The sequence below is a fragment of the Nanorana parkeri genome, unplaced genomic scaffold, assembly GCF_000935625.1.
Source record: "Nanorana parkeri isolate BGI_ZX_2015 unplaced genomic scaffold, ASM93562v1 scaffold988, whole genome shotgun sequence".
In the NCBI taxonomy this organism is placed as follows: Eukaryota; Metazoa; Chordata; class Amphibia; order Anura; family Dicroglossidae; genus Nanorana; species Nanorana parkeri.
Window position 1 is genome coordinate 111,711 of NW_017307256.1, and position 23,320 is coordinate 135,030.

The following is a 23,320-nucleotide window of genomic DNA, read 5'->3' on the forward strand; positions in this document are numbered from 1 at the left end:
GGAATCCAGCCCCTCCCGTCACGGCAGAGAGCCGTGTCAGGATCGAGAGGTGAGCGAACGCCGGTATGTGTTCGCTCACCTCCCAATCTACTGAGCCGACCTGTGACAATCTCATTGTCACAGGTCGGCTCAGATTATGAGGCTGAGTGAAAAGCACTCACCTCATAGTTCTCCTTTAAGGCTTTCCATTAAGGAATGGTGATAGACATTTCAGGAAAATTGACTTTGTTATGGATTTTTTTTATTTTTCTATTAGATGTTTCAAAGAGAACCTGTCACTTCAGATCAACATAACTGTAAATGCAGCCTACAGCTTTACTAGAAACTATGATAAAACTGAGAATGCAACCTATCCATTCACTAGAGACCAGTGACATCACTGAGAATGCAGCCTATCCAATCACTAGAGACCAGTGACATCACTGAGAATACAGCCTATCCACTCACTAGAGACCGGTGACATCACTGAGAATGCAGCCTATCCATTCACTAGAGACAAGTGACATGACTGAGAATGCAGCCTATCCATTCACTAGAGACAAGTGACATGACTGAGAATGCAGCCTATCCATTCACTAGAGACCAGTGACATCACTGAGAATGCGGCCTATCCATCCACTAGAGACTAGTGACATCACTGAGAATACAGCCTATCCATTCACTAGAGACCAGTGACAGGACTGAGAATGCAGCCTATCAAATCACTAGAGACCAGTGACATCACTTATAATGCAGCCTATCCATTCACTAGAGACCAATGACATGACTGAGAATGCAGCCTATCCATTCACTAAAGACTGGTGACATCACTGATAATGCAGCCTATCCAATCAATGGAGACCTGGGACATCACTAAGAAGGCAGCCTATCCATTCACTAGAGATCAGTGACATCACTAAGAATGCAGCCTATCTATTCACTAGAGACCGGTGACATCACTGAGAATGCAGCCTATCTATTCACTAGAGACCTGGGACATCAATGCAAATTAGGCACATATTTGCAGTGTCATTTGTGATTATTGGATAGTAGTACAGAGCATTTGTATTTAAGCAGAAATCCACTGCCATTTTATGTTGGGTCTTGAAGTTCTGCCAGTGTTGGTTAAAACTGCCCTATTTTTTCTTGTAATTCCTTTTAGGCAGCCCACAGATACATTATTGGTCACAAGTACTTACAGAGTTGGGAGCAAGGCCCATGTTGGCTTCGATGTAGGTTTCAGTCTTTGGCTCCACGGCCAGTTCCGCCTCCAGGATCTTTTCCACGGGCATATCTTCGTTAGCGCTACTGGAGCACTCCACGTCATTCTCATTTCTGTCCTTTCCCCGCTGACGCTCCTCCTGCACCGCTGTGTGGCAGAAGAGGACAATAATTAGCACATCTTACGATGATACATTGACTGGAAACTGTACAGGACAAAAAAAAAAGTATACATGACACTACAAATAAACCGATCCAGCTCTACTCAACCCCCAGAATAATATTCCACCTCAAAAATAAAGATTTATAGAAAGTAACAAAAATAAATGACATACTGTGTAAGAGCCAGTTCTTTACCTGGATACATTATTAAAAATCTCATCATTTTGTTTTCAAACCGTATATAAGACATATATAGCAGTTTAAAGGGTTCTTCTCATCAACCACTGCATTTCACTTGTCACTTTTCTAGACTTGATTGGTTGATATGAGAGCTGAATCTGCTGTCTATCTGTAAGAGCTCTGATTTGTAGTAACTCATAACAACCAAGCAGAAATGTAGGAGCTTTAAAGTTAGGGATGTTCAGATACCAAGTACCGTACTCAGTACAAGTACATGTATAGATACTTTTCCAGCTCCAAGACTAGACTGTCATTTGTAAGGAGCATACGGAGCTCCTGGGATTTGTACATCTCTGTTTTAATGTATGATTTGTTTTCATAACTATATATAAGTGATGTACTGATACATTTTTTTCAAGTACAAGTACTGATACTTGCCCAAGTACTTACAGATACAAGTACTGATACATTTTTGTTTATTGTCATGTGACAGTTTTTCTTAAACACTACAGACTAATGATTTCAGGACAGTGGTGGAGCGCCAGAGCCCGGTCCCAGCTGCAACCGCTGCAACCCTGGTAGTTCTCATGAAAATGCAAAGTATCGGTACTGGTATATGAACTGGTATCTGGACATCCCTATTTAAAGTGGACCTCTCACAAACCTCACAAGTGTGCATGAATAAATTCCTGGCATCTTACAAAATACAGCAACAGTATCATTTTTCAAAAAAGATATACCTTTCATTGTTATTGCAGAACTCCGAGCAAATCAAATGTTAGCCCTTGCAATGGGGCTACCCCCTACACTACAAGGGTTAAGTGCTCATTTTGTCTAGGGAGCTAAAATAACATAGTAATACTCACCCGAATCTCAATCCCAGCTGGCTCCTACACTGCTCCCTCCAGCCTCTCTCCTCCTGTTTCAGTGATGGTATGTCACTTAGTGTTCTCACATTTTATACAGTGTATAGAACGTGATGATTACTTAGACCACTGCAGAGAAGGGGGAGCGAGCCTGATAGGACCAGACAAAATGAGCACGAGCGGGGGGGATAGCCCCCCACTACAAGGGTTAAGATTTGATTTGCCCAGAGTTCTGCTTTAAAAAGCAGTGACTTTGCCTATGCCTTAGTCGGCTGCAGGCAGGAAGAAGCATTTCCTCAGTGTCCTCTACCCCAATGATCAGACTATATTTTGTAACTTTGTAGAAAGTCACAAGATGGGTGTTTGTAACAGGGGATGATCTGTGTCAGACATTTGTGAACAGAGCAAAGAACTGCAAGGACACCAGAATTTACATGATTGTGTCATCTATGAGCCAGCATATCAGTCTGGTAAGTAGATGCTGACTGTGGATGATGCCTGAACAAAGATGGCTCTGTTCCCCAGGAGAGAAATTACAAAGGTTAAAGCATATTCAGAGGGTGTACTATGGTCTCTGTGAGAGGTAAGCGCCTCAAAGTGTTACACTTGCATATTTTTTTATCATGCTGCACTTAACATAAAAAATACATCTGATGCTGGACCATTTCAAAGGGTACATCCACCCAAAGTCGAAGCTTCAATTTTATCTAGTTGCTGGCAAGCTGAAACATGTGGCAGAATAAAATGACTTTCTCACTGGGGTCCATTACAAAAGCTTCGGCCATTCCACACAAATGACAGCGAGTTCTTTTATATAAAAACATTTCCAGATAAATCTGTACATATCTCAGGACGGTGACCTCCACTAAAGAGAAATGTAAAGGCAACATAAAGGGGAGTTTCTGTTTGGTAAACCCACAAAGTACTAACAATACTTTACTACAGATGCTGGGAGTTGTAGTTCCCTCTCTGCAGACAGCCCACTATACAGCCCCATATTGCCCCTGGCTAGGCTCAGCAAGCCTCTGCTCTGTGCCGCTTTCTGGGGGAAGTCAGCGTGTCAAATCGCATCTCATACTCTCCTCTCTACCATATGCTGAGAAAGTTGTTGATGGCGAGTCGCACGCGAGCCAAGGGCTGTATGCTTCTCGCAGACGTAGAAACCTTGGGAAAAAATCCTGTTGTTGGCTGCATTTCATAAGACAATCAGCAAATTCAGTTCTTCCAGATAAGTCATAATATCTTCACTCAATTCTGTTTTCTTTTCGGGAACTCCTGGGTCTTTACACTGGACTTATTTATGGGGTATTGGGGTACACAGCCATGCCACATCAAAAACAAAAAGCGTCTTCTTCTAACACCACATCCTGCCCGCTGCTACTGTGCTACTGACCAGCAACCTGCCCACGACTAAGAGAGTGAGCTCTCACTGCCCCTCAGTTTACAAATGTCGATAACCCCCATCATAAAATAACCCACTGGGAGGGGCTATTGTTTTCACTGAAAGTCTATTGACTGAGCTTTTACACCAAGTAAGCAACACAACATGTGTATACTGTAACTATGGCTTCCTCCATGATTATGTATCGTGACATATAAATAAAACACATTGCTAATGATTCTTTAAAGGAAATGCTCTAAAAAAAAGTGGGACTTGTATAGGAAAAGTCAGATTTGCATATAACTTTAGCTGCGATTTATACACAGAAATAAAGTTTTATACAGATTAATCCACAATGAGTACATACATATATATAAAAACACAAACACACACATATATATACACTGTATATATACATATACACTGTATATACACAGTATATCTGGTGCAGAGGCACACTGGAGGGTTTCTTTAGCTTGTTTTCTCAGCTTGCATCTTTCCTATGCTAAAAACACAGCACGAGAGAAAATCTCTCCTAAGTGAGGACATATTTGTTGTCACCGGAAACAAGTATGCCCCATTGGAAGATATCCCCTCAATTCCTGTCCCAGTGACAGCTGTAACATTTTAGACTTCCCATCACTTTCTGTCCTGGTGACAATGGCCATCAGCACAAGCAAAGAGGTCAAATCTCCCCAGTACACACAGACAGCAAATAAAAAACATGGCAGGGTATCTAACCCTTCCCTAATCCATCCACAATTAAAATAACATTGTTGGCTTTAGATACGCTTTAAAATAATTTAAACTTTGTTCTTATTATTTCCAGATGTAAGTACAAGTTTCAATTTATCTGAACTGAAAAAAAAAACGATAAAGTTTTGAATCCGAGAGGAAAAGATTTCCTTACACACAGATGACTTCCTATCCCAACCAGCTGACAAAGGCTTTCTTTGCCCCCAGATTTCAGAAATGGAAATGTTGCAGCTTTTTTTAAGCGTAGGACATTCCATGTTACATGCAGATCAGGTTATTCAACTTTGCAAAGTGTGCTGAAATATAATGTTCAACAAGCTATATATAGGATCATTGTAAACACGACAATGTGGAGATCTGACTGCGGATAAAGAGGCCTCTCAGAGTTCACTGCAAGTTGTCCTGTTAGGAGTTACAGTAAAACGTCCATAACTTCGGAGGATCTCCCTTGTCTGGTGAACCTGAGTACACTGTAAACTTTGTTCAACTTTTATCCCAGCCATAACGCCCCGGCGAGTTTTTCTGCCGAGGATCCGGGCGCTGCCTCTTCCATGGCTCTGTGTCACTGGAGGCATGAGAGGAATGTGATGGGGCAAGGCCTTGGACGGCCGCCACCTAGCGCAAGACATGCACATCCTGCTGGGGGACGAGGAAAAAGAAGGGAATTTCTTACAGATGCCTCATCACAGGGGTCCCGGCTAATATAAGGCTGTGTTAGGTTGTCACAGACCCCAAAGGTTTCCCGACTAAACCTAACCTGACGCTCTATGAGAAGTGACAGGCCACCGGACATCGCTGACATCTGCGGGGTTAATTGGTTCTGGCTCACAGGCCCATTACCGTGTCCAGATCTGTAGCACAGCTTATACACAAGAAGTCAGGGTGATGGCAAGACAATCGAGTCAAAGGCATTTTCTTCATTCCTGTACTACGTGTAAGAATTAATACTTGTCTGCAATAGAAATACAGAACATTTTCCAGAAATGTAAGAATTTAACTGTGAATACAAATAAAAAGTAGAAGATTGTAAGATCTCCTTCCTATTAATGTAATTCACTGTGTTTTCAGTGTCTTCCATTTCAATTAGAGCTATTTACAGATGAAGAATAGAGAAACACACAAATAAAATCCAACAACCACCAAACAGGCTGCACCACCGCCGTGCGCCCCGCCGCCACAATCATCAACAAAAAGTCCAGAACAAAAGAAAAGAAAATCTGGAAGCAACTAAAATGAAGAGATTATTCAGCTTTCAAAACTGTACAATGCTTCCAGGACAAAACTTGGAGCTGTCATTGCGGATTTATATTTGAGGCCCCGTTAACACTTGTGGCGTGCGTAAACACTCACCAAACTGCATGATTTTGCACGCGTTCATGAAGCGCAGGCGCCACCTATCAGAGTACAAAGACCACATTGGGAGATTCGTCCATCCACGCTGTTTCCTTTGGATAGAGAAATCTGTTCTTTTCTTTGTTCAGGCTGCATGATGAACAATAAAGATCTAGTAATGTATGGCCAGCTTACAGGGGGCCACATTATGTCTACTGGGGGCCGCACCAACGCACCAGAAAAAGATTATGGCACTTCAGAAGTCACCATTAAAGTAAAAACTGCAACTTGCAGTATTCATTCCCACAGAAAGAATGTTCTCACATGTTTACCTTATATAGTATGTAAGGAAGTATAACTTATGAGATGGAGATTTGTTTGTGGAGGGAGGCCCGCATGTAGCCCAGAAAACATCAGTCTGACATGCCTGCATTAGACAATCCAGTGAGGATCAGGATAACAACCCCGCAGATTGCTACCTCAAAAAGACATCGGCAGCGGTAGATGCCATATATCCATTCTGACATTTTTGGAACGAGCCACAGTCCCACCTACTATTCTGAGAACAGACATGATCTCTCAGAAAGAGATGCCAATCACTTAATTAAAACAACGTCAACCGTTTTTTTACACAGATAATGTACGTTGAACACAAAACACATCTGATGTTTGCAAAACACGGAACTGATTTGCTATGATGGAAGCTTTCTATCTATTCCCCACTGTTTACCAGGGTGTGGCTGGCCATAAGCATCCATAGCTAGTGTATGCTTCCAGGAAGAGACACAGGTACTTAGAGAGGCGATAGACTATCTGGTGGTCGGATGGCGACCTAACGTCCGATGCCTTTGTACATGGGTACCACCGAATACTAATTTTAGATTATCAAGATTTCTTTAATTCAGTTGAATATTTGTCTCATTTTTTGCTGACAGGGCCGTATATTAATCAGATGTTTGCATGATCTGACACTGGTGACACAGAACGACTGCAGATTGTAAAGGAAGATGTCAGCATTTTACTTGATATCGTCTGCAGCTCTCACACCCGCCCACGCCAACCCTGGAGATTGCGGTTACTACGCCACCACCAGGGAAAACCAACAGCCCCGCGACAATGATAACCACTTCCTGTTTCAGTGCTGTACTTCCTTTCTCCCTCTGTGCGTCATGAGAGACGGTCGCTGCTAGTGACCTGATATAGCCAAGTAACTGGCAGTGACTTCAGTGAGCCATGTGACAAGTCACTCCCGTCATACGACTCCTCGCCAACTACGACACAGGACCGCTTAAAGCCAGCTCTGGACTAATACATGTCAGCCAAATGCAATTCCTAAAATTGGTGGACACATTTCTGAAAGTGTCCAAAACATTCCGTTTACTTCCTACAGGTGACAGAAAAAACACATGAGAATATTTTGAACTACTAATAATAATATGTCACCCTTGTCTTTAACTTCCCACAATGCCCTGCACCCCCGAAAGAAGGCTAAGAGTTCTGCACTGTAAATCAATGAAGGTTTACAGCGTTGTACAGTGCGATAACCTGACATGATTCAGGCACTGAGGGCTGGATCAAGAGAAAAGCAGGTTATAGGAGAAATAGAGCGCAGGTAGGATCTCAGAAGATGAGTTTATAAGTAACGGATACAGAATACTGCAGCAGTGTCTAGTGATGTCACCTTCTGGCTATACAGTGCGGTAGGGGCTGTGTGAATGACAAAAACCTGAATAGCATTAAAATAAACTTTTGGCAGATTTGCATAATATATTTAAGGCCTATGATACAGTAAGACAGAACATCTCAATTTCATAGGAGTAATTATAGACAGGTCCAAATTAGTTTTGTATCCTTCCACATGTGTACGGCGGTTTACTGTATGGGAGTCCTACAAACATTTTCACATAAATGGCCATCCATAATAAACACTTTACAAGCAGAGGGCATTCATGCAGAGCAGAAAAAGGGAAAATCTGCAGAACAGGAAGTCTTATGACTGGTCTGTACTGTAAGGGGTTACTCTAGGTCATACAGTGCAGGGGTGACTGTCTACATGTCTACAGTCTGTGAGCGGGTCAGAACCGAGTCCAATCTAACCAACCGACTCCTGTCCAGAGGAGCCGGACCAACAGCTGTTGAAAATATTTCTATGTACCTACTTTACTCTATGATAGGTAAATGTGAGAACCTCAGAACACAGAAGTATCTGCAAATAATGAGTCCCACTACTAATCAAGAGCCAGAAACTACAGAGTTGCTAGAAGAAAATACATTGGGGGAGGGCGGGATTTATCAAAACTGAAGCATACAGAATCTGGCTCAGTTGTTTACAGTAACCAATCAGCTTCTAACTTTACTTTGTTCAGTTAGGCTTTGAAATTGGAAGAGAGAAGCTGATTGGCTGCCACACACAGCTGCTCCAGTTTTGATAAATGCCCCTCATTGTCATTTCAGTGTTTGTCTGACAGGACTTGCTGTGGTATGTTATTACACATTTATATAGCGCTTACATATTCTGCAGTGTTGTACTAAACACCAAGTCTCTGCAACACATACACTCTAATGTCCCCAGTAGACATGTGCACTGCCAAAAAATTTGTTTAGTTTCGTTTCGTTTTAAATTCGGATTTGTGTTATTTCGTTTTTCAGGATTCGGGTGTGAAAGTCAATTCGGATTCGGAATTCGGATGAAATTCAGTAGCGTTAGTACGAACGTTCGTTTCGTTTGTTCGTTTGCAGCAAAAGTGACATTTGAGGGGGAAAAAATATTTTTCTCCTTCTCTAATGTCACTTTGCTCCAACGAACGAAACGAATAAGAAACGAATAAGAACAGAAAACGAAACGAACGTTCGTACTAACGCTACCGAATTTCGGAAATGGAAATTCGGATTCGTTTGCATTCGTTATGTCTGTAATGTCTGTTATGTCTGTAATTCGGATACATCCGAATGTCCGAATTTCCGAAAATTCGTCCAAATTTCGATTCGGAACGAAACGAATCGCACATGTCTAGTCCCCAGCACAGTCACACACTATTATTTTACATTTCTATTGCTCTGCCATATTCTGCAGTGCTGTACAGAGAACACTGAACCACATCACTCTCTGCACCAGAGGAGCTTACACTCCAATGTTCCCACTACAGTCACACACTATTATTAATATACATTTATGTAGAGCTGCCATATTCTGCAGTGCTGTACAGAGAACACTGAACCATTCACATCACTCTCTGCACCAGAGGAGCTTACACTCCAATGTCCCCACTACAGTCACACACTATTATTAATATACATTTATGTAGAGCTGCCATATTCTGCAGTGCTGTACAGAGAACACTGAACCATTCACATCACTCTCTGCACCAGAGGAGCTTACACTCCAATGTCCCCACTACAGTCACACACTATTATTAATATACATTTATGTAGAGCTGCCATATTCTGCAGTGCTGTACAGAGAACAATGAACCATTCACATCACTCTCTGCACCAGAAGAGCTTACACTCCAATGTCCCCACTACAGTCACACACTATTATTAATATACATTTATGTAGAGCTGCCATATTCTGCAGTGCTGTACAGAGAACAATGAACCATTCACATCAGTCTTCTACAAGAGGAGTTTGTTGTCCTATAAATATTGATCTGATGTCTATTGATGGATATAGTGTTACTGGTGACGGAACACAATAAACGTCCTCAAACTCTGATGTCGTACAGCATGCAGTAAGTGGGTAATGCTCAGTGATGCAGCACTGTGAAGCACAGACACCTTTGTCCTGTCAGCTGCTCGGCTATAACCTTTACCTGCACTAACTTTACCATAAGATGTTTCTGGTGCGATGAGGTAAGAACACAAACGTGTCTTTGTGGCTGGGATAAAACGCCTTTGTCACAGTAGCAAGATCACATTACAGCTTTTATAGAATGTCACTGGTGATCCAGCACGAGATTAGATCTGCGTGAGGTTTGGAATTACAAAAATATCACGCTGAAATATTAGTCTGACATTAAAGGCCGCAATCACATGACTAAGCAGGGAAAAAGTGAACATGCTTACTTAAAGGATCACGCCACTGTAGGAAGAAAAGAGTAACCAATGCATGCCACCGTGAAAATAACCGACTTAAACGTTACATATTATTATTTGTCTGCTGATTTAAAAGACCTTAAAAAAGAACAAAAAGTACAACATTCCAGTTAGTCAGTATTTAGCCACAATCGTGGCTGTCAATTGGTTCTAGTAGCCACCACAATCTTCTTTGCCTGACCATTTCCTGCACTTCCTGTTGGAATAAATCTACTTCATAAATATTTATTATTATTATTATTATTATTATGTAGCCATACCCAGCACCCTCCCAACCTATGTACACACCCTCTACAACAGGGGTGCCCACAATTTTTTGTGTTAAGATCTACTTTTCAAATGACGAGCTACATGAGATCGACCAAAGAAAAAAAAAACTCCCTCGCTCTCTCCTGCATGTCATTCCTCGTTTTCTCTCCTGGCTGTCTCTCTTCGCTCTCTTGGCTGTCTCTCCTTGCTCTCTCTCCCCTGGCTGTCTCTTCTCTCTCTTTCCTTGCTCTCTCTCCTGTCTGTCTCTCCTTGCTCTCTCTCACAATCTACTTAATGGGCACCCCTGCTCTACAACACCATGCTGAATTACAGGGAAGCTTACAGCAGGGAAAACAAATTCTTGCTGTATTTTGCAAACAGTGTAGTGCAACAGGCTGTGTAAACTAATATTCTTTGATGTAATACATAGCACTTCAACCACCAGTATCCACCAGAAAGGTGTCAGGGAGCTTGGCTCAGCAGACTCAGGCTAATAGGTAATCATGTGTGCACAGCTAAATAAATATACCAAAATGGAATAAAGGGGCCGCCATTCACACCCTTTGTGATCAACCAGCATCAGCTTTGAGAGCTACTGGTAGATCACGATCTACCTAATGGGCACCCCTGCTCTACAACACCATGCTGAATTACAGGGAAGCTTACAGCAGGGAAAACAAATTCTGCAGCAGAGTTTTTTTTCCTGGTTCAGACCTACTCTACTACACGCTATAATATGAGTAGGAAGAGAGGAAGCACATGCACTTGGCAGTTATAGACTCCATAAAAAGAGAGTTTATTTTACAGAGGTCAGTAGTCTTTCTAGAACAATAACCTTATTTACGTCCCAGAGCCATTTTATTTTATTTTTAACCCCGCAAAGGCCCTGGTCTCAGGCTATTGCATTGCTGGGCACTATGGTATGACCTCTACCGACCCCTCTGACCCTCATTTAAGTCCGTTTGGCAGATTTTGCTATAAACAGGGACAGGGTGGCACAAGTGCTGCGTGCAACGGTGGGGTCTACATGGCACAATGAATGACGCATATGAGTGTACTGTGGTTGAAAAGAGTAAAATCTGCAGGATGCATCATTAAATTACAATATTTCCCCCCTGCATGACCAGGAGGAGGAGGAGGGCCCACTCACACTGAGGCTAACAATCACATTTCCTCACACTGTACAGAATGAACATAAAAACCCCTCTGTTTACTTTTTTGTCATTTATATCTTAAAAAAATGTTCAATGTCGAACATTCCTTTCTTCGAAGGAAGAACGTGCAAAGATTCTCTTCAGTGATAAAGGGGAACTGAAGTCTTTTTAACATTTTTATTAGATATAAATGTGAAAGGCATAAACTTAGCCAAATATTTCGTGTTGGATAGAATGGGGACGGAGTAGAACTCCAGTCCGGTATTACTTCTATCCTGAGCTCTGTTACAGAGATTTCCCCTCATTTCCTGTCCTGGGGACATTTTCACTAGACAGGAAGTGAAGGAAACTATCCAACAACAACAGAGGCAGAAGTAAAACTTGTTTTTTTTTTAAAGCTGAACCAGGGATCAGGGGAAAAAAATGTACCCTTAAACTACACCCCCCATTGCTAGGGTTAAATGCTTTTGCCTAGGGGTAGAGGAATAAGCTGTGATAGTAAACGTATTCCTCGCTCCAGCAGTTTTCAGCACTCGTCTTCCCCCCGACGCTCCGGGTTGTGGGTGGTCCCTCGCCATCGTCACATACAATGCAGGTCTATTGCTCCTGCATTGTACTTGATGACGTCAGCATAGGGCCGCCAGCTGGTAGCGCCTTAGAGAGAAGACTTCAGGGACCAGTCGAACAGATGGAGGGAGCCTGACGAAACGAGAAATCAGGTTAGTATTAGGCATTATTCCTCAACCCCTAGGCAAAAACAAGCATTTAACCCCTTTTCACAGTTTTAAGTAAAGTAGGGGAAGGCAAGAACCCCTGTCAGCTTTTTATTGTTGTTTGTTTTCCTGCTTCAGATTTTCCCTCATTTCCTGTTTGGTAAAACCTTGTCCCCAAAGCAGGAAGTGAGGGGAAATCTCTCTAACCAAGCCCTGAATAGAAGTAAAACCTGACAGGGTTAACCTTTCCCCACTCTATCCAAAACTAAGAAAACATTTATGCTATAAATACACTTTAATGGAAATAGTCTTATCGGTGTGAATTAATATGTTATGTACATTGTTCCTGCTTGGCAATGTCACACATGGTTGAGTCTTGCTGTTCCTATTATATTCACTGCAAGTCTAGCAGTCTGTCACTGTTTGCCTGACTGGTAACTTCAGGCACTCTGCATTCCCTAACAATATGAAACGCACACAATGCTCATGTAGCCAAAACCATGATCTATGACATTCAAATCACCATTTTTATATTCATGGCAAAAAGGAGAACTTTCTTTTTACTCACAATAAAATGATTTGCCAATGCTGGCATGCGCCCCTATGATTCATGTAATGTATGAATATGTATGACAGTTCCGATGTACTATAGGGCTAATTTGCATAACAATACATCTAGTGCTATAAGTGTTATTTGCAGCCTTGAAATGTGCACTTTTAACAATGAGTTTTTCTGACGACCCTCTCAGGAATGAGCGCAGAAGTGACACTGCTTTGCTTGAGCTGCCTGACTACTATCATGAAGGAAGAGCATGAACATGGGGTAGGGGGACATTGAAGAAAGCCATGAAAACTGACATCCTGCAGGCAGAGATGCTTTTATTTTTTATTTATCCAGAGGGAATTTGCTAAACTGAATGGGTCACAGCCCCTTTAACCTGACCATGTTAGTGTCATTAACAGTAAACGTCTGGAAATACCTTTATCCGCCGGATACGGGCGATCTCTTGTAGTCGGGGATGGATGATGCTCCATCCCTGCAACACAGCAAAATTTACAGCCATTATTGCATTTCCATCGTTGCAAGATAAAAAGGTCAACAATTTTGATTTTACACAATCTGGTCAGTGACTGCGCTGTGACATCAACACAAAAAGACATTCAGAGAATCATATTATGGAGCGGGGGAAAAAGCAGCCAATTTGGCTGCGTGCACAGACTGATCTGTATTCATTGGAGTGTGGAAGTCTGCAATACAAAGGGTGACATATTTCTGTGGATACGCTGCCATAAACTGAAAATAAAAACATAACAACACATCAATATAGAAGACTGACGGCAGAAAAAGACCAAATGATCCACTGAGTCTGCCCTTTTTTTTTTTTTTACAGAGACCTGTACATGTTCATCCCAAGAATGTTCAAATTCACTTACCATTGGTTATTGACTCACTAACCCTGCTAAAAATCCACTGATCTTTTAGGTACCTAGTCTGGGATTGTATAAAGCCTGAGAAAGGGATTTAAGGGATCCCAAAAGCCTGCATTTTATTAACTTCAGTAAGTCAGTAAAAAGGTATGACTGAAAACTACAAAGTTAATTCCCTTCTGAATCATATTCACACCTTTAGGGCCCCTTCATACCATCAGACTCATTTATAACAGAGATCGGATATTGCTATCCCTTCTCTATTTTATTCCAGTGTTCCAGCCCATTCATAAAATGCAGGCCCTGTTGTATAGCCTGTGTGAATCCACAGAGTTGTCTCTGCTTAATGCAGTTTAGAGAGCTTACATGACTGGACTATTTACATATACCAACAAAAAATAAAATGGAGCTTTAAATGTGTCTATTAGGGAATGTGGGATAACATGGCTAAACCAATTATTATTTTAAAATCTGTCTATCTTTGTAACTTTGTAGACTAAATGGAAATGTTTTTTATAGAGATTATGGAATAAAAATCTTTTACATAAATGAATCACTATATTGTGTTAATAGGTTTAGCCATGTTATCCCACATTCCCGAATAGACACCTTTAAAGCCCCATCGTATTTTTTGTTGGTATATGTATTGAATCTAGGCGTGTGGTGTCTCAGTCCCCATGGATGTTCCAGAAAAATATGTTTGTATGACTGGACTATTTGCGAGACCACCCCCCCTCACCCCCCCATATTTTTTTTCTCTTTGCTCAGTCATTTCTTTTGCCCTCCTCCACCAACACCTGGAGCCAGCAGAGCGCAATGCACAATTGTAAAGAATATTGGTATGTGTTTGTTTTAAAGCAGTGGTATGGCGTCAATACAGCCATTCTGCAGATTTTTTAATATCCCCCTGCATGTTGCGTCAACACAGGTGTGTTAACAATAAGTGTTGTTGTGCACTACGGTGCAATGCATTAACCATTCATTTTTAATGTGCTGACAGTTTACCATAACATATTAAAAAACGCACCTGACCCTTCCCTTTTTTTTCAATGTACTGCATCATGTAATGGACGGTTTACATCTGTCCTCTGTGGTGCCACTCAAAATAAATTACACAGCGACCCCTACCAACTGCAACACATCTGTGTGATTGGGCCATAGATGTATTTCAAAGTTTCAATCATGTTCCCTATTTCCCTTCTTCCCTTGAGGCTGTACAGACTACCTTGTCCCAGTCTCTTCTGACATGTTGTATCCCCCAGACCTTGCATTATTTTTGTTGGCAGCCTTTGAGCTCTAACCTATTAATATGTTTTTGTAAGCAAGAGCTGCAGTATTCTCAATTGGGTTCTAAAGTTGGGTATACAGCAGGGTAATTGTTTTTCTAGGGATGCACCGATATAACGGCCGCCGAAATATATCGGTCGAAAATGGCACTTTTGGCTAAATGCCGAAAGTGCCATTTTCCTGCCGATACATCGGCGCATCCCTGCTTTCTCTCCTCCCCGCTGGGACACAGAGCAGCGCCCAGCAGGGAGGAGAGAAAGTGTGACAGCCTGCCGAGTGCTGTGGGAGGAGAGCGCTGTGAGTGGCTGACGTCTCTCCTCTCCGTACCGCTCAGCCTCCTATCACAGCCTGGCAGAGTGGTGTGTGGGCGTAGACAGCCCGCGCTGTCACATGAGGCTCAGCTCTCCTCCCTGCACCGCCCCACGCAGCCTCCTGTGACAGCTGTCAGAAAGGAGAGCCAATGCAAACACTCAGTGATCAGTGATTGCGGAGTGTTTGTAAATAATTGAGGACAGAGTATGGTTACTATATCCTCAATGATGAATGAATGGGAAGTGATCTACATCCCCGCCTGTTCATTCATGATTGTGGTTATAGTAAACATACTATGTCCTCATGTTATGAATGAACAGGAACACTCAGTATAGAGGATTCCTGTTCAGTGATAACAGGGGATACAGAAAAAGACATTGAGGACTTTGTGTCCTCAATGTCTTTTTCTATTTTAAAAGTGAAATATCAGGGGTCTGTTTAGACCCCCAATATTTCCACGAAGCCCCTAAAAGTAAAAAGTTTTTTAAAAAACTTAATAAAAAATGAATAAAAAAAATATATAAAAAAGTTAAAAAGTTTACAAAAAAAGAAATACAAATTAAATATTAAAACAAATTACAAAAATTAAAATAAAAAAACATTTTCGGTTTCGGCCTGACAATTTTTTTTTATTTCGGTTTCGTTTCGGTTTTGAAATTTACATTTTGGTGCACCTCTATTTTTGTCTCATCAGAACATTCAATAATGACTTGAAAGTTTTTTGGAAATTTCCTTTGATTTCAACATTTGATTTTGTTTGCCATCTTGCTCTTTTTCGATCGATCGTCGATTTAACTTTCTGAAAAAATATTTATTTCTCCATCAGGTCGCTCGATCCTGATACACAGTGTAGATGGAGAAAGTTCCCCTGCCAGGCTATTGTATTTTGACAGCCGGCACCCACGGCTGTCAGAATACTCAAACAGTGACTTCAGTTGGCAATTTTCAGCCCAACTCCTTCGACAATAGTCAATTAAAGAAATCAACTTTTGTAAAATGAGTCAGCAGGACCCACACAAAACTTTAACAGTCTATGGCCAGCATGACTAAAGCTCTATATACTGGAATCAGGACCTCCTTCCTCCTGCTGGTGGTCCCTCTAGTGATGCACCACATAATTGTATTTGCTTATTTGCCTGGTTTGCTGAGGTTCTATCTCCTGCCTCCCCTATTAGAAATGATGGGGAGCCCACGTAGTTTCATGGTGAGAAGTCTATAATAACTGTGGAAATGTCTCCACCCACACTACTTAGGGAGCTCCAACGACACCGCCTGCACACTTCTTCAGAGACTCGCTAAGTAGCAAAGCCTGAGGCTCAGTATTACAGAGAGGAGACTGAAGTTTCTCAGAAAGGGGGCAGTAATGGCCGCTTTTTTGTTTTTCACTTTAACAAGTTAGTTGTTTTAGCACAAGCCAGTCAACGCAGGCAGAAACGTTGTATCCCGAATTACACCCGCTTCTATCATTTCAACAACTGCCGCCATAAGCTACAAAAGTTTAAGCAGTAGACATAATCCGAGAACACGGTATCATATATCTCCGTCCAATGCCAAACGAGTCGTGTTTTAGTTTTAGAGGAAGCGAATAGCGTGATCTGCGGAGATTAGCACGGTATTCCTGTCTGGCTCTAACAGGCAGAAGTGGGAGTTTTGGGTCTTTAATGGCCCAGCTGTCGTCCTGCCGATTTTCACGATGCACTTTAATGCTGAAGCTCTTTTCTGGTATAATTCACTTCTAATCCTCCCTTTCACACATGTGACTTGGATGGAAACCAAATGTTCCCGCAGGCCTTACAGGCGCGTGACGGTGCCGAGACCGCCTCCTTCGGAAACACAAAACTTTATTTTTAAGAATAAAGTGAATTCCAAGAACATCGCCACTCAGGAACTCATTTTACTCTGCAAAATCCATTATTTGCACAGGCGGCTAAGTTAGCCAATGCCAGTTAAAGCTCATCTCCGGGATCTAGGCTGCCTGGAATATCTATCCTTCTCCCCATTTACAGTTGCTCAATTTCAATTCCTAAGCTGCATTCTGCCAAAAAAATATTATATATTAATGCCTGTAACGTCATGCTGTATCAGGAGGCTGAGAGTAGGGGGCATCCATCCCAGGAGGAGGGTGTGTGATCCCACAAAGAACTGCATGACGGCATAGAGCTAGCATAAGTGTCCGTTCCACGGGACAAGAGTCTAAAATATGGCTGGGAAGAAGAATGCGCAGAAGCACTGATGAACATCTTTTAAAAGTAGACCAAGGTAAATAATTGAAATGTATCTTTCCATCCAGCTCCTTCAAATTTCTTTTATCGCTACTATCGAAAATCTATACCATGAAAACTATCTTCATCAAATACTTATTAAATCATTTACAATGGATGCTGCTCCTGATGTTTACAAGTTTTAGCTTCCTGCAGAATCAGCTGATACCCTGAGCACTGGCCCCGATATCCTGTTTTAGGGTGGCTCCTTTCCCTTGCACGGTCCTATGGAGCCACCCTTGTGTGTGCTAGAAAGCTGTGTGCGTCTCTGCAAACACACAGGCACAGCAAGGCAAGACACTTCCTTGCTCCCTACTCCTCCCTCCTCCTTCTCCAAGCTAGTTGATGGAGAGCTACTGGTGACTGTGCTGCTCCTTTGGCTCTCATACTGGGCAGGAAGTTCAGGGAAGTGGAGCTGAAAGAGTTGGAGCCAACTGTTCAGAGACATAACTGTAAGTGCTTCAGTCAAATTTAAAGAAACACTTTCCTGGGCAATGTATATTTCTTTGATCTAGATTCATTACTTTAAAATGTTTGAGAGTTTAATTCTGCATTTGATCTATTAGAAAGGATTACATTAACATTAACCCTTCGAAGGCACATTCCAAAAATGTAACTGGAGTATGGCCTTTTATCTTTCCCTAGCTGCAGACAGAGGTTTGAGTGACTCACTCCGGCTCTCTGCCTTATGTTTACTTTGTCAACGCAAAAACTGCAGTTTGAAACCGATGTCGGATGTATTTTTCTACACTGAAAGGACACCTTGAAGCCTAGCAGGACAATGTTACTTGCATAGTGCTAAGCAAATGCTGCCACAATGTGTGATACAAGGCCAGTGTGTCCTAACTGCATCGGAATCCGTGTACAGACCAGTCCCTGATATTTCCTCCTGATGTTCTCCATCTGCCTGTATTGTAGATGTAGACACTGACCTTCACAATCACATACACAATGTCAGAATTATAATTACAATGGAGCCAGAATTTAAAGCTTAAAGTGTATGCAAGTAAAATCCTGTTTTAGCTTTGGATCGAGTGGGTGAAGGGTTAGAACCTCTGTAAGGTATTTATTTCTGTTGCTGTGGATTTAATCTCTCTATATTTTCCTGCCGACCATTGTCGCTGGGGCAGAAAGTGATTGGAACTCCAACATTTTACAGCTGTCACCAGAACAGGAACCAGGGGGAAGACTTCAAATGGGGACAATTTTCTATAGCTGGCCATTAGGGCTGCAACAACTAATCGACATAATCGATTATAATCGATTATTGAAAAAGTTGACAACTTTTTCAATAATCGATTAATCGTCTTCCGATCAGTTGGCCCTGTTCACGGCTCCACAGACGCTGCGCACCTCTTCCCCACCTCACGCTCGCCGCTGCCAGACCCGCCCACATCCACGCATACACTGCTCGGGAATGGGTCACAATTCCAAAAAATGGCACCGCCCCAGTCCAAAAATTCTCGGCTGAACTGCTCCTGCATCCAGTTAGATGGTAGCAGGGATTCTTCCAGCCACGCTGTTTAGCATGGGTGGGGGAATCAATGAAGCTTTCCCAAAGGGGGCTGTATCAGAAAAATCTGTAGCGTGTATGGCCACTTCACTTTGGAGAGATTTTATCTTATATCCTGTTGTCTCTAGGACAGGAAGTTAAGTGAAATCTCCCCCTTGGAACAAACAGTAAAAATAAATCCTGCCAGGGGCCCTAACCATTCCCTACTCTATGTAAGATTTAAAAAAAAAAAACTTTTGGTTTTACAAAAATGTAAAATACTCCGTTTTCCAGCTGCATTAGTTTCCTTCTTTCAGTTTTCTTCCATAATTTCTGCCAAAACCTCTATGGAGAAGTTGCATTGTAACCCTAAGAGGCTTTCCAGATCTGGGCTACAAACAACTCCCCTCAACGCACCTACATTACATAAGGAAGTGTTACTATATGGTTCGCACAATACAGCTGAGAAAGCCGATATCATTGTTTGGGATTTCAGTTCAGTCTATAGGAAGTTACAAACATACTAGATTCTTGACAGGATCAACAGGTAGTTTTCTGTATATGCAGAAAATTTACTTGGCCTGAAAAAGGAAAACGAATGTAGCCCAACATCTAAAGACTTGTAAGCCGAGATCTAGATATTTTTTGGTCCTGGGCAGGCTAATGAAAGAGAAGACAATTCTAACGCAAGGAACTTCTGAATTTACTAATAAACGACAAATGTAACACACTTACCACTTTTCCTTGCAATGTGTGAATACCTGATACCATCAAAAGTGATGCCTGCCTACCCTGGGAAAGTGCTGACCAATGACTCATTTCACTAAAGAAGCAACACGTTGCATTGTGGGATCTTCAGTTTATTTTTACTACCTGAGATCTTTTCAGCTATGATTTGCCGAGGAGGAGGAGTGTCAATGCCCAGGAGGTGAACTTCAAATTTCTGTGCATGTTTGTGGCAGAGTCATAGTTATGTTATGATTTAGGAAGAGGATGTACATTTTCTACAATGACATTAAGGCTAATTCTTCCAGACATGAGCGCTGGCCAGCGAAATAATGGAGGCCTTGTGTCGCTGTGTTAAATATGACAATTGTCAGTCAGTCACAATGCTGGGATTGTCTGGGCTCTTGTCACGTGTGGCAGAGATGTGGAAAACTGCGGAAGAGGTTGGGGCGTCCCAGCTTGGCGATCTTAGTGAAATCAGATCGCGCTGATGTATGGAAGACCTCCCAAGGAGGCCACCAAGTCCTGGGAAAGGGCTCCGTTCGACCGTTTCCTGCTTACATAATCTGATCCCTGCCAGGTTATAGCAGAAGCTTCTGGAATACGGAGGTTTCGATATTCGGCAGAGTTGCCAAAATTATTGAATACAGCACACGCTCCATAAACCGGCCTCATTCATAGCCACACCAAACAACAAAAAACAGCTGTATCAGCTAATCATATTTGCTGCCTCCTGAAATGTGCAAGATGGAGGGAAGAGATTGTAAATTAAGGCTGAACTCCAGGTAAATATTAAAAATCACATTCTAAATTTCTTTTAAAATAATTCAATGTGTTTTCATATACAGCTAGTAAAAGTACCTAACTCTCCTGCCATGCTCTGCACAGCTACACCCTGGTAGAGGGCAAGGTATGACTATGAGCCAATAAGACTCTGATGCATACACATGTACTGACAGGAAAAGCAAAATGATGATATATTAGTGTGCTGGTGCTCCTTCATTGTCCAATCAGCAAGCTTGGGGGGGCAGAGGTGACCCCCACTGTGTTCCTTAAAGTAGTATTAAGTTCTTACACTTTTTACATTGGGTGTGGGGGAGTACAGCGCCGTGAGCACCCGGCGTGTCACTGGAGACCTGGCTCTCCTCCCGCACCGCCCCGCTCAGCCTTCTCTGAACAATCAGGATAGAGAGTGGCGGTGTGGGAGCGGAGACAGCCCTGAGCTGTCACAGGAGCCCAAGCCGGCGATGAGGGGGAGGAGTCAGCTGTCAAAATAGACCGAGCTCTCCTCCCCGCACCGCCCACTCAGCTATGACAGCCAAACCAGGATGGAGAGCGGTATAAGCAGTCAGTGATCAGCTGATCGCTGGCTGCTTGTAAATAACTTGATATAATACGAGTTACTGTGTACCAGTTATAAATAAATAGGGAGCGATTTACATTACTTCCTGTTCATTGTGTACATAGTAAACATACTATCTCCATAAGTTATGAATGAACAGAAACGCTCAGCATAGAGGATTCCAGTTCATTCATAACAGGGGCTGCAGAAAAAGAGATTATGGACTCTGTGTCCTTAAAGTGACATTAAGGGCAAATGTTCCCCCACAATGTAAGGGCTTACCTTTAGGCCTGGTTCACACCCGGGCGTTTTACAGCGTGTTCCTACACGCTGTAAAACGCTCAACATGTGAAAACCAATGACTGCCTATGGGCATGGTTCCCACCTGGATGTTTTACAGCGTGTAGGAACGCGCTGCAAAACGCCAGAAGTACAGGAGCTTCTTTGGGGTGTTTTGCCGCGCGTTTCTATTGGTATTGCCGAGTGTGGATCGGGGTTAACAAAGCGGTAACCCCGAGCCACACTCTGGAATACAGCGTACAGGTCTTACCTTGCCCGCGATCCCCGCTGTGTCTTCGGCGGCTGCCGACTTCCGGGTTCTGTCCCTTGCGAGCGGCCGATTCGCAGGGGGGCGGAGACAGCGGGAACTTTAAAAGTGAAACTAAAAAAAGAAACTAAAAGAAGAAAAAAAAATACCGCCAGTGAAACATGCATTTCACTGAACGAAAAATACGAGCTGAAAAATTAGCATTAAAAAAACGCTCAGGTGTGAACCCAGCCTAAATGATGTTTCTTAATCTGATCATCTTCTTCTTTCCAGGAGTTTTTAGCTGTCCCTCCAGCACTGGTGCAGGTCTCCTATCCAGTGCTGACTCCTCTGTCCTCCTCTTCTCTGATGTCCCACGCTGCTCCATAGACTTACCTTGTGTCTATCCTCATCTCCCGGCCGAACGTCTGAACTGCGCATGCGCCCGCCCCAAGATCTTTTGCAGCCGCCCGAGACTCTTCAGATGTTCGGATGGGAGCGTGCGGCAAAGACACAGGTAAGTTCTAACCTGTTTGAAAAGGTCTTGTTTTTTTTTTTAGTTTTTGCATATATCTACAGCTTGCTAGCAGTAGATATATGCAAAAAAAGTGAGGGTTTAATAACCCTTTAATCTCTTTTTCAATTTTAAAAGGGAAATATCAGGAGTCTGTTTAGACCCCCAATATTTACCCAAGGCCCCCAACAGTAAAGTTAAAAAATATTTAATAAAAATAAATAAAAGGTTTATAAAATATAAATTAAAAAAAAAATATTTGTAAATTTTTTTAAAAGGTTAGAAAAAAAATATTTTCGGTTTCGGCCTGGTGCACCTCTAATTTTAAATGTAACAGAGAAAGTGGTGTCAGCACTGGTGCAGGTCTCCTATCCAGTGCTGACTCCTCTGTCCTCCTCTTCTCTGATGTCCCACGCTGCTCCATAGACTTACCTTGTGTCTATCCTCATCTCCCGGCCGAACGTCTGAACTGCGCATGCGCCCGCCCCAAGATCTTTTGCAGCCGCCCGAGACTCTTCAGATGTTCGGATGGGAGCGTGCGGCAAAGACACAGGTAAGTTCTAACCTGTTTGAAAAGGTCTTGTTTTTTTTTTTAGTTTTTGCATATATCTACAGCTTGCTAGCAGTAGATATATGCAAAAAAAGTGAGGGTTTAATAACCCTTTAATCTCTTTTTCAATTTTAAAAGGGAAATATCAGGAGTCTGTTTAGACCCCCAATATTTACCCAAGGCCCCCAACAGTAAAGTTAAAAAATATTTAATAAAAATAAATAAAAGGTTTATAAAATATAAATTAAAAAAAAAATATTTGTAAATTTTTTTAAAAGGTTAGAAAAAAAATATTTTCGGTTTCGGCCTGGTGCACCTCTAATTTTAAATGTAACAGAGAAAGTGGTGTCCCTCCTTGGCCATACAAAATACAAATCTTTAAGCAGATGAGACAGTTGACATAAGTGACTTTCATCTGTGAATTCTGCGCTTGCAGCTGGGATAAAGAAAGGCGATAGATGGAGTTTTGTGCAAAAGGTAGAAAAATTTACTTTTTGCTTTGTGTACGAAAGATTTTCACGCACCCAACTTCAGACTATTTGATATGTAGTTGGCCAGGAAAGGCGCGTGTCACCATATGACCCCCGTAGGGCCAAGACTGGATGATAGGCATCTTATATTACTAAAAGGAACTTTCACAGTGTGGGAGATAAATGCAGGACACCCCCCTCACTAATTGCTGTGGGACAGAAGCTGAATTATGTGCTAAAAAGGCAATGAATCCTTCCTCTAATCTGCTACAACAGCTGTTGTGTCTTCTGCAATGACAACACTGTGTCAATAAAAAGATAATA

At 42.2% G+C, this 23,320-nt stretch overlaps 1 protein-coding gene across 4 annotated transcripts in view; it reads right to left on the minus strand.

The window, feature by feature from the left end:
• RXRA (retinoid X receptor alpha) overlaps positions 1 to 23,320 on the minus strand; it is a 187,212-nt gene that overhangs the window by 11,520 nt on the left and 152,372 nt on the right. For 3 of the 4 annotated variants that reach the window (XM_018566924.1, XM_018566922.1, XM_018566921.1), the window contains 2 exons: positions 13,069 to 13,125; positions 1,179 to 1,348 (listed from right to left, as the gene is read on the minus strand). In XM_018566924.1, coding sequence (XP_018422426.1) covers positions 1,179 to 1,348; positions 13,069 to 13,125 — 227 coding nt within the window. The remainder of the gene's footprint in view (positions 1 to 1,178; positions 1,349 to 13,068; positions 13,126 to 23,320) is intronic. The other variant, XM_018566923.1, reaches the window with a different exon arrangement.